At 41.1% G+C, this 12,481-nt stretch overlaps 1 protein-coding gene across 17 annotated transcripts in view; it reads right to left on the bottom strand.

Moving 5' to 3' along the window:
- R3HDM2 (R3H domain containing 2) overlaps positions 1 to 12,481 on the bottom strand; it is a 153,109-nt gene that overhangs the window by 43,105 nt on the left and 97,523 nt on the right. For 16 of the 17 annotated variants that reach the window (XM_061205814.1, XM_061205818.1, XM_061205812.1 and 13 more), the window contains one exon: positions 1,530 to 1,729. In XM_061205814.1, the coding sequence (XP_061061797.1) occupies positions 1,530 to 1,694 (165 nt within the window). In that variant the 5' untranslated portion in view covers positions 1,695 to 1,729. Of the gene's footprint in view, positions 1 to 1,529; positions 1,730 to 1,814; positions 1,834 to 12,481 lie in introns of those variants that run through there. The other variant, XM_061205810.1, reaches the window with a different exon arrangement.

Below are 12,481 nucleotides of genomic sequence, written 5' to 3'. Positions count from 1 at the left end.
AGAAGAACACACAACAGGAGTTCAGAACACCACTTAAAATTGTCTCCTGAGAATAGAGTAACTTGGACCAAAAAGTTCATTTAATTATTATCTTCCATGTAACATGACAGCACATAATTAAACATTCAACACTTATTTGTCCTGAGGATTTAAAATTCATTTTTGGGATCAGTGGAAGCTAGAAGTATAGCTGGAACAGTGGCGGACTGTCTCCATAAACTCTGGAAGGATGGGCTGGGAATGACAACTCACATGCAAAAGACAATGGAAAGAAAAGCAGCCATGACAGAGATCTGGCAAACTGTAAGAGGAAAAATAGTAGAAAAGCAGGCAGCTAGAGAACAAAATACTTCAGAGAGGTATCTGATTTTAATTCATCCCTTTATGTTGTTGCTATCTTAATCTTTATGTAAGACAAGGCCTAGGTGAATTGGGTTGTCAAGAGAAATCATGCTTCAAGTTTCTAGACCCTCCAAAATGTTATTGCTAAACTAACTTACTACAATTAACAGTCTGTCTCCTAAGCATATAATAAAGACCCCCGGGCAAGAAGGAAAGGATTTATATAATTTGGGCTTGGGTAACAGAGGAAACTAGTAGTGACCACAGGGAAGAGAACTGGAACAGATTAGCTAGAGGAGGCCCAGAGTCTGGCTGGGTACCAAAGAGGAGCCCTGGAAAAAGCTCAGCTGGCCATCTACTGCCATCATATCTGCACTGTAGTATGAATTCGGATGGAAAACAATAGGCAACCAAAGAATAAAATTCCTCTCACTCACATTTACCAAGTGGCAAGTTCAGAGACTATTTCTGACCAGAAAATGCTGACTGCTTTAACACAACCAGGATATGAATTTAACACTGTGTGTAAAGCCAGGCAGCTCTAGTTTTAAGAGTTTATTGTAGGGACTCCCCTGGTGGCGCAGCAGTTAAGAATCCGCCTGCCAATGCAGAGAACAAGGATTCGAGCCCTGGTCCGGGAAGATCCCACAGGCTGTGGGAGCAACTAAGCCCATGTGCCACAACTACTGAAGCCTGCGCACCTAGAGCCCGTGCTCCGCAACAAGAGAAGCCACTGCAATGAGAAGTCCGCACACCGCAACGAAGAGTAGCCTCTGCTCGCTGCAACTAGAGGAAGCCCATGCGCAGCAATGAAGACCCAACGCAGCCAAAAATTAAAAAAAATTTTTAATTAAAAATATGGTTTATTGTATAAGCCATATTATGACTTGTTAAATATGTGTTTGTATACAGTTTATTTTCTGATCGTTAAAAAATATCAAAATGTAGCAAGAACCAGTGTTATTCAGGTCCTAATAGATTAGGGATTTCATTCTGTTTTCTTTAGACTTCGTTGTGGACTCTGACAAAAAGGGAAGGAGACATTTCTTGAGAGCTAAAGTTGGGTTTTTAGGGAGAATCAAACGTTTGTGTAAGTGACTGGCTTCCTATAGATTTCCAATGCCACCTCTAATGACGTTTCTATTTTGCTATAAAGAGTGCGCATATGATGCACTTCTAATTCTTACCTGTGTCTCCTGACGCAAACTGGTATCTTCACTCTCTTTCTCAATTTCTTCCTTGCTTGGAGTCTTAGATATAAACTTGTTTTTGTTTACAGATTCTTCCACCAGTTTTTTTTCCGATTCTTTCATTATTTCCAGGGTCTCTTGAGTAGTGTTACTGTTAGACATCTTCTTCAATAGAATACAGCAGCCTCTATGGACTCCTAAAGAAACATGAAATGCATTAAACAGGAGCTGTGTATCTAAACTTTGCATTAAACAGGAGCTGTGTATCTAAACTTAACACACCTGCAAGACTTGTATTTCACACAGAAGCCTGAAATAGTCTTCCTGTAACCCAGTATAGGGTCCTTTGATAAATGTTGCCCCTAGATTAATTTCATTTCTTTAAAAAAAAAAAAAAAAGCTTTACTGAGGTAAAATTGACAGAAACTGCATATATTTAAAATGCACTAGGAATTCCCCGGCAGTCCAGTGGTTAGGACTCCCTTGGCGCTTTCACTGCCAAGGGCCCAGGTTCAACCCCTGGTCAGGGAACTAAGATCCTGCAAGCCACGCGGCACGGCCAAAAAAAAAAAAAAAAAAAAAAGTACAATTTGATGAATTACAAAACACACATACACCTGTGAAACATCATCACAATCAAGACTGTGAGCACATTCATGACCTCCAAAAGTTTCCTCCTGCTCCTTTAAAAGCCCTTCCTCCCCTTTGCCACCCCCCCCAGCCAACCACTGTCGCTACAGATCAGTCTCCATTTTCTAGAATTTTACATCATACAGTATATGGATTCTTTTACTCAGCATAATTATTTTGAGATTCACCAGAATTCAGTTCTAAAGCTATGTAGTATAAGTCTCCTTGGCACTTTATTTGCCCTCCCTTGTTCCCTACAGAAATTTGCTTACATCTTCAGCTTGAGCACTCCAGAGTTAACTCACTAGACTCTCTCCAGAAAGAAGATATAAAGCTCTATTCAGTACCAGAGAGGATCACTCTCCTTTCCCAAGGAGAACTTCCACAGCTGCCACAAACCACAACACTGTTACCAACTTCAAGTATCTCCTCCATCAAAAAGCAGCAAAATCAGACAATGTTTATAGAATCTTAAATTCTTTCCTTTATCTTAAGCAAGCTGAAAAGGCAAGAAGAGAGTTTTGTAGTCATCTGTCCTTCAGAAAGACTGGGTCTCTCCCTGGAGGAAGAGAGAATCTTTGCTTTGCTATTCACTATTTGGGTTCAGTCACTTTACTGCCTCCCAAAGATGCAGAGATTTGTAGTGCAGGGGTGGTAGCTCTTTATCACTTGCTATCGCTACCTGGGAAATCCTGTAGTGAGGTCAACACAGTAATCCAAGCACCTACTCAGTAACAGAAATTGATGCTCTATACAGAGATTCATGTCCTCAACAACTGTTAAAGTCAAAAATGCTTAGCTCCAACAATGGTTTATAATAGATGTTTCTCTTTCATGGATTACTGACCGTACTTGAATCCTAAATATTTCTTTCCTTTCTTTAAAAAGATAAGACTGGAAACCTTCCCAGATATCCTGTTTATTCCATATGACTCTAGAAACCAAGCTAAACAAACAGCAATGCTTCAAGAAAATTGTCATGCTAGACAATTTTTCCTCCTTCCAATCAGTTTCAAGGATAAGACCCAGAAGGCTCTTAAGAAGCATGGGTAACCTCATCCTGGCATAAGTTAGTCTGCAAAGATTATTGCTTTGTTCACCTTTTGGTGGCTACTGAGCAGCTGCCTGAAGACTTAGTTTAAAAGGCCAGAGAGTCATTCATACAATCATAGTCATACAGCTGAATTTAAATTCTTTTTATTGATTGATTGATTGATTGATTGGCTGTGTTGGGTCTTCGTTGCTGCGCACAGGGTTTCTCTAGTTGCAGCGAGCAGGGGCTACTCTTCATTGCAGTGCACGGGCTTCTCATTGCGGTGGCTTCTCTTGTTGCGGAGCACGGGCTCTAGGCATGTGGGCTTCAGTGGTTGCAGCATGCGGGCTCAGCAGTTGCAGTACGCAGGTCCTAGAGTGCGCGGGCTTCAGTAGTTGTGGCACATGGGCTCAGTTGCAGCGCGCGGGCTCAGCAGTTGTGGCTTGCGGGCCCTAGATCGCAGGCTCGTAGTTGTGGCGCATGGGCTTAGTTGCTCTGCAGCATGTGGGATCTTCCCGGACCAGGGGTTGAACCCGTGTCCCCTGCACTGGCAGGCGGATTCTTAACCACTGCGCCACCAGGGAAGTCCCTACAGAGCTTAGGGATCATTGGCTGTACGTGGGAACTGCATATACACATATATTTGTTTTTTTCCGCCATGGGTAAATCAAGGCTCCATTCCCTTCAGTTTGAAATACAGTAAAACTCAGCACATGCCTTCTCTATATCTCTTAGCTGGGAAACATCAATAAAGGTCAGAATTGGAAGGGTTCTTAGATACAGCCTCATGCAATCTTCCCCATCCTCCCCAAAGAAGAGTCCCTTTGTGTAAGTTCCTGAGAGGAACTTTCTTTCTCCTAGAAAACTCCTGGGACAGGATCAACTCACTATTTCATAAACAGTCTTAACTGTTATATAGTTTCTCCCTATAAAAAGCTATGAACTGTTTCAATCTTGATCCTAAATCTGCCTTAGAGTCAAACAAAATTAAGTTTACTTCTTTTACCACATGATAGATCTTCAATATTTTTCTTTTTCAGGCTTAAATAACCTTAAACAGATTACTCTGTCAGAAAGAAAAGGTGAGAGGTGGGGAATGGGGGAATTGGATAGAGGTGGTCAAAAGGTACAAACTTCCGGTTATAAGATAAGTAAGTACTGGAGAGATAATGTACAACCAGATGACTATAGTTAATTGTACGGTATATTTAAAAGTTGCTAAGAGAGTACATCCTAAAAGTTCTCATAAGAAAATAAAATTTTTTTTGGCCTGAAATTTTAATTGAATTTTAAAAATTCATACAACATAAAGTTAACCATTTTAAAGTGAACAATTCAGTGCATTTAGTACATTCACAGTGTTGTGTAACCATCACCTCTATCTAGTCCCAGTTCATTTTCATCACCCCAGAAGGAAACCTTCTATGAGGAAATGGATGTTAGCTAAACTTATTGTGGTAATCATTTCATAGTACATGTATGTTAAGTCATTAAGCAGTACACCTTAAACTTATACAGAGCTATATATCAATTATATCTCAATAAAACTGGAAAAAAAAAAAGGTGGTGATAGGGGCAAATATAAAGCAGCTGGTTGTTTCTTTTTCCAGGATGGGCCTCAATTACCAAATAGGTATATTTGTCAATCAGAATGATAACTTTGCAGCTCCTCTTTACATATAAGGCAGAAAAGGCTCAACCATCTGGACACCTGGACTAACTTCACGGTGTCCAAGCACTGTTACTCAGTCAAAGCACTAATGAAAAAACCCAACTAAACCAAAAAACGTCTTTCATAATAGCCACCTGTGGAATATGGTCACGCATTCCAACTTAAGTTGTAGGGAGCCACATGGTTTTCTTTGTTCACTGGGAAACAGGAAAACTTGAACTTCAGATTCTTTAAGACGTCCATAAAACAGTGATTAATGCAACCACTTTTAACTATTTTGACAGTCATTTCCACTGAGACTACTGGCCTGTTAAAGAGGTGTGTAAAACAAAGCAATTCCTTTTTTAAAACTTAATTAATTAATTAATTTTTTGGCTGCGTTGGGTCTTCGTTGCTCTGCGCAGGCTTTCGCTAGTTGTGGCGAGTGGGGGCTACTCTTCGTTGTAGTGTATGTGCTTCTCGTTGTGGTGGCTTCTCTCATTGCGGAACACGGGCTCTAGACGCACGGGCTTCAGTAGTTGTGGCACGCGGGCTCAGTAGCTGTGGCTCGTGGCCTCTAGAGTGCAGGCTCAGTAGTTGTGGCACACGGGCTTAGTTGCTCTGCACCATGTAGGAGCTCTTCCCAGACTAGGGATCGAACCCGTGTCCCCTGCATTGGCAGACAGATTCTTAACCACTACACCCCCAGGGAAGTCCCCAAAGTAACTTGTACTCTGAGGAAAAAGGAAGCAGCAGAGAAAGGGTACGGTAGACACTATGCTGGCTACCTATCCAAATCTCCCCTTTCTCCCACACTCAGTCTAGCCCAGATTTCCTTTTGGTGTTTGCCTTCCTCTGAGGACACATGATCAGGGAAGGTAATCCTATACCCAAGCCCTAGGAGGTGGATCTTTCTTTTTTAAATTTTATTTGGCTGTGTTGGGTCTTAGTTGCGGCATGTGGGATCTTCGTTGCGGCACACGGAATCTTTTGTTGCACTGGCGGGCTCTTCGTTGTGGCACGCAGGCTTCTCTCTAGTTGTGGCACTCAGGCTCTAGAGCACACGGGCTCAGTAGTTGCAGTGAGCGGGCTCTCCAGTTGTGGCGTGCCAGCTCCAAAGTGCACGGGCTCAGTAGTTGCAGCGTGTGGGCTCTCTAGTTGTGGCACGTGGGCTCCAGAGCGTGCGGGCTCAGTAGTTGTGGCATGCAGGCTCTCTAGTTGTGGCGTGCAGGCTCCAGAGCACACGGGCTCAGTAGTTGCGGCAGGCGGGTTTAGTTGCCCTATGGCATGTGGGATCTTAGTTCCCCAACCAGGGATCGAAACTGCGTTCCCTGCATTGGAAGGTGGATTCTTAACCACTGGACCACAGGGAAGTCCCTAGAAGGTGGATCTTAATTAGCTAGACTAATCGTGGTAATTCTGTTTCCTTTTTGTGTCTGGGTTAGGAAGGGACAAGTGACTCAACCATCACCAGTGAGACATGAGAGGATTTTGCTAGGTGGGTGGCTTTAAAGAAAGGCTTCCCACTGTATTAAAAAAGAAAAAAAAGCCACTAGAAAAATGGCTATCTTCTGCTGAAGGTTTGTCTTTTATGCAGATGATGCCTGGACTGCAACAACCTGCCAACACATGGAGAAGGGTGGATCAGAAAGAATAAGATAGTAATGAGGGGTCAGAGTTTTAACTCTAGAGTTAAGATCCATCAGAAGATATACCAAGCTCAAAACTGTATTTCTTGAGCTGAGGGTCTCTTTTGTTCTCCAAAATAACCTTTAACTACAGTCATTTCCATAATCCTATGCAGAAGGCTCTCCTTTCTCTTGGGGCATAAGGATTTCTGGAAACAATTTTTTCTGGGCCAAAACAAAAGCAAAAGTTGCAGCCAAGGGGCAAGATAATTTATTAGCAGGAAAAAAAAGAAAGAAAGAAAAAGCTTTAAAGAGGAAGAATAAAGCCAGTAGACAAGGGTTAAAAGGCAGAGAAGTAATTTCCACTGTGGATGGCTTACTCAATGGAGAAAGGAACTATTTCATATATAACTTGACTAGAACAAAGCAAGACATTAAGCTCCCAGGAGAGCCTAGGTGTGTGCTTCTCTGCAACCTATCAGTGTACGTTGTACATTTCACCCAGGCAAATAGCACAATTTTAAGGCAGAGTGTCTCCTGAGGACACTCAGTGGCTCAAGCTGCACAGAGCGGACTGTCAGAAGTTGAGGGCAAGGAGAGGGAGTGAGGAAATAGGATGATACAGGGGAGGATGATTGGGAGCCAAGATTTGGCAATTTTTCCAGGAAGAATACTGTATATTCCCCATAAATTTTTTGACTGCTGAGGTAAGTACCTTCCAGAGCACAGTGAGATTATATATCCTTCCATCAACTCTATAAAAAACTTTCTAGGCATCGTGCCAAAAAGAATATATTACATAGGGGACACTCAGAGAAAGAAGGGCAGTTTCATTTTCTCCCTTTTAATCCATGGCCAAGTAGAGAGAATTCAAGAAAGAACAAAATAGCTAGAGGCTAAAAATTCTGACATACCCTGTGGCAAAATCCCTGTAAATTTTCCAGTCCTTTTCTCATTTATATATCAAGAATAAATTACTCCCAGTTGATACTTATACTGAAAAAATATTTAAAATCTAGGGGTTCAGGAGAATGTATAAACAAATTATGGTATATTCATATAATACAATACTATTCAACAATTTAAAAAATGAACTTTTAGTGTTTGCTTTCCTCTGAGGACACATGATCAGGGAAGGTGACCCTATCCCTGAACCCTAGAAGGTGGATCAATCGTGGTAATTCTTTTTTGTGACTCGTTTGAGAAGAAGCAAGTGATTCAATCATCACCCGTGAGACATGAGGGGACTTTGCTGGGTGTATACTGACATACTCAAAAACATGGATGGATCTCAAAACTACATAGTAAGTAGAAGAAAGTGGATCTCCTTCCGCAAAAATACATACTATATAAGTCCATTTATATGAAATTCAAGAACAGGCAAAACTACCCTACAGTGGTTTAAATCAGAAAGGTTTGGGGGTAAAATACTGATTGGAAAGAGACGTAAGGGATTCTTTAGGAGTGATGGAAATATTCCATCTTGTTAGAGGTAGTGGTTACATGGGTGTATATAACTGTCAAAACTTACTAACTGAATGCTTAAGATTTATGCATTTTATTGTATGTTATTTAAACACACAGAGCGAAAAACATGCCCTTAGTAGTCAAAACACTGGGGACAAAACATTCATAGGGTTAAAATGGTAGGTTAAAAACAAAACAAAACTGTCTAGATGCTCATGATGGCTAGCCTATTTATACACTCTTTGACATTGGAGTTAGGAGAAAAGGAAAAACCATTAATGTTTATTGAGTGCAATTATGAACTTGGTGCTTTATGCACTTCCACTCATACAGCCAAGAGTAGTTAAGGAATTTGCCCAAGGTCTGGTGACCTTGGGCAAATTCCTTAACTACTGTCATACTAAATGACAGAATCAGACCCAAACTCTAGTGCTGATGCCAAAGTCTACATTCTTTCTATGACTTTGATTATTGTTTCTATACATTACTTTAATCATAACAAAACTCTTTGTTAGGGCATTTCTAAGATGAAGAAACCAAAGCTCAGAGGAATTCAGTAACTTTCCCAAGTTATGAGGGGCAAAGGCAAGATTCCAGCCTGTGTCTGATCCCAAAGCCAAAGTTCTAGGTATCCCAAGGTAGACATTCAGGAGTGTTCTGGGATGTGAAGTAAGGTATGGGAGGAGTGCCTAGATGCAAGGCCTCTCTTCAGAGAGTGTCAGTGGGGGACATATTTGGGGGCTTGTAAACTCTCCCATCTTTCCCCTCAATCTGGGTCACCTCTCATGACTTAAAATTTTTTATAGTTTATAGAAAATATCTTATTTGATCTTCTCAAGGTATAAAATATCACCATTTTATTTATAAATGAAATACATTGTTCAGGGCCATACAGTCTGTATAAGAAGCCAGAATTCAAACCCAGGTCTTCTTGATTCCAAAATCCCATGTTCTTTTCACTACAGTGCCCAAAGGATGAAAAACAAAAACAGTATGATAACTGCATACCTGAAAAGGAAAACTGGTTCAACCGCCCTTGGGAGAAGGACAAGAAAGAAGGCCCTACTGAGTTATGAAGGATATGGGTCCAACACTCCCTTCTCTTCAGAGAGAGAAAGCAGAATGTGAGGGAATAGAGTATAAAGTACTTATGGAACACGTAAAGCTAGTTATGTGACAGTCACCAAGTCCTTTAAGGATTTCAGAAGTCAAATGTCATAGGTTTCACTAGTACTAGGCCAATAAAAATAACAACAACAATAATAACAATTATGCCAATTTTCTAAATCAGGGAAGCATGAGAAAATCATTCTGCTCTATAAATGCAAAAGGATTCACTGGTGTGTAAGGGAGGCCACAGGAGTTGGCTGATGTCCAGAGCAATTCCTTAGGCAAAGTAAACAGAGAAACAAGATTAAAATGTTCTGGACATGTACTCTCTTTGTTCAATATCTGTGATGGTTGTACTTGCCCTGAAATGAGAACTACAGGTGCTTTGATCGATGGACTGAAGTGTTAGTTGGGCTTCGTTTCAGTTTCTAACGGCTTCTCTACATTCTTGGCCCAAAATGCCCATTTTACTTCCTTGAGCGAAACAGAACAAATCATATTTCCTCCTCTTCAGACAAAAAGCAGCAGTGCTCAAACAATGGAGAACCTCTGCTGCTTCTATTTTATTTAGCTTTATCATAGTAATGCCACTATGTAGAAAATATCACAGAATCTTAGGGATGGAAAAGACCTTGAAAGTTCATACTGTCCTTTCCCACACCCTGGCAAAACTGCTCCTAACTAAACCCAGACAAGACATTTTGGGAAAGAAAAAAAAAAAATCACAATTTATCTACTGTTCATTTCAAGATGCCTTCTATTGCTTAACTTAAACACCATGCAACTAAGTCTGTATTGCCCTACTGTGATGAACTTAGAGATCAATGTTACCACCTATTAGGTGGAGAGGACACCTAAGCCAACAGTTTAGTATTAAAAGACTCTTTCAAAATCTAAAATTGGATGTGAGGGGCTTCCCTGGTGGCACAGTGGTTAAGAATCCGCCTGCCAATGCAGGGGACACAGGTTTGAGCCCTGGTCTGGAAAGATCTCATATGCCGCAGAGCAACTAAGCCCGTGCACCACAGCTACTGAGCCTGTGCTCTAGAGCCCGCGAGCCACAACTACTGAGCCCATGTGCCACAACGACTGAAGCCCGTGCACCTAGAACCCGTGCTCCGCAACAAGAGAAGCCACCACAATGAGAAGCCCGTGCACCACAACAAAGAGTAGCCTCTGCTCTCAGCAACTAGAGAAAACTCACGTGCAGCAGCGGAGACCCAATGCAGCCAAAAATTAAATAAATGAATAAATAAATAAATTTTAAAAATAAATAAATAAAATAAAATAAAATAAAATAAAATAAAATAAAATTGAATGTGAGTTTGGCCAGAGAAATAAGATAAGAACAATCTAATTTCACATGAAGGAACTGGAAAACTTTAAGAATCATTACTCCTTAAGCCTCTGCTGCGAAGGAGAGCCTGCTATTTATTCCCCAATAGCCAATCACCTCTTCCTCAATACAACTACTGATTTAAAAACAAAATTTTTTAAAAATTTATTTTATTTATTCTTGGCTGCATTGGGTCTTAGTTGTGGCACGCTGGATCTTCACTGAAGCATGCGGGATCTTTCCTTGCGGCACGTGGGCTTCTGTCTAGTTGCAGCGTGTGGGTTTTCTCTTCTCTAGTTGTGGTGTGCAGGCTCCAGAGCACGTGGGCTGTGTAGTTTGCAGCATGCAGGCTCTCTAGTTGAGACACGCAAGCTCAGTAGTTGTGGCGCGTGGGCTTAGTTGCCCCGCGGCATGTGGGATCCTAGTTTCCTGAAAAGGGATCGAATCTGCGTCCCTTGCATTGTAAGGCGGATTCTTTACCACTGGACCACTAGGGAAGTCCCCAACTACTGATTTTTAGTTGGGCACATGGCTGCCTATAAAAATGCTACACATATCCCAACCTCCATTATAGCTGAAAATGAGTGTGTGACTAGGTTCTAGTCCATGGGATGTAAGTAGAAAGAAGTATTGTTATAGGTTGGATTGTGTCCCCTCAAAATTCATATGTTGAAGCCCTAACACCACACAACCCCGACCCCCCACCCCCGCCCAATACCTCAGAACCTGACTGTATTTGGAGATAGGGCCTTTAAAGAGGTGATTAAATTAAAACAAGGCCTAATCTGGCTGGTATCCTTATAAGAGGAAATTGAGACACACAAAGAGACACCAGAGATGTGTAGGCACAGAGAAAAGACCATGTGAGGACACAGTAAAAAGGAGGCCATTTGAAAATCCAGAAGAGAGACTTCAGGAAAATCCAAATCTGCTGACATCTTGATCTTGAGACTTCTAGCCTCTAGAACTGTGAGAAAATAAATTTCTGTTGTTTACGCCATCCAGTTTGTGGTATTTTGTTACAGCGGCCCTAGGAAACTAATACAAGTAGTAAATACAACTTCTATGAAGTATCCTTAATGGAAGTGAATGGCCCTTCTTTACTCATCCCTAATTCTTGCTGGCTTGAATGTAGAAGTAAAGGCTGGCACTTCAGCAGCCATCTGAGACTGTGAGGTGATAGTAGGATTGAAAACCATAGACAGTGGGGCAACAGAAGAAACCTGAGTCCTTGACTAGACCAACCCTGGACTGGACTGGCTCCCTCTGGATTTCCTGAATGTGACAGAAAAATACACTTCTGTCTTGTTTAAGATACTATTTAAGTTTTGCTGTAATATATATTCACAGCACACACACACTCAAAATAATAATAATGATGAAAATAACAGTACACAATTAGTCAATTCCTATAAGCAAGGAATCCTGTAGCAACAACCTAGAGCTTATACGTACTTGGGAGGGAAGAGGTAAAATAAGGGAAATTTGGTACTTTTACAGAGGATATAAAAGCATCACCCTCGTGCTCCAATACTACCTCTGCTGCAAGGAAAAGGCTGAGCATTATTAAAGGGTGAGTTAGGGGCAGCACCCATCAAAATAAAGAACATTCAATCTCTAGAGTATAAAGGGCAGTAAGCATGTTATAGTGGATAAGTTTATGGACTTTGTAGTTTGACATAATTTGGCTATAAGACTAATGTTTCTACAACTTATTAACCATGTAACTAAGCCTCAGCCTCCTTATCTGTAAGATTAGACATGATACATATCTCATAGAGTCATTGGAAAATCACATAGCAAATGTAATGTGCCTACACACAGTATGCTCAAGTAAATGCTAGTTCCTCCTAATCCTATTCTACAGTAAGAAGGTAAAGAAAGATATTTGAGAGACCCCTCTTCCTGGCTGTTCAGTGGTACTGTTTTTCTCTTATGAACAAACATATTTCCACTTGGAATTGGCACCTTTTATACACCCATTTCCCAATCAGTATTGAACCCACATTATTCTGCATAGGTGAGATCCTTGCCTATTTTAATAAGAATTAGAATTCTTATCTTTTTTCTTACTTGCAGTCTTTTACTGCCTAT

This window comes from Eubalaena glacialis, chromosome 11, assembly GCF_028564815.1.
Source record: "Eubalaena glacialis isolate mEubGla1 chromosome 11, mEubGla1.1.hap2.+ XY, whole genome shotgun sequence".
In the NCBI taxonomy this organism is placed as follows: domain Eukaryota; kingdom Metazoa; phylum Chordata; class Mammalia; order Artiodactyla; family Balaenidae; genus Eubalaena; species Eubalaena glacialis.
Note: the sequence above shows the minus strand (reverse complement) of the source record. Positions and strands in the feature narration are given on the sequence as shown.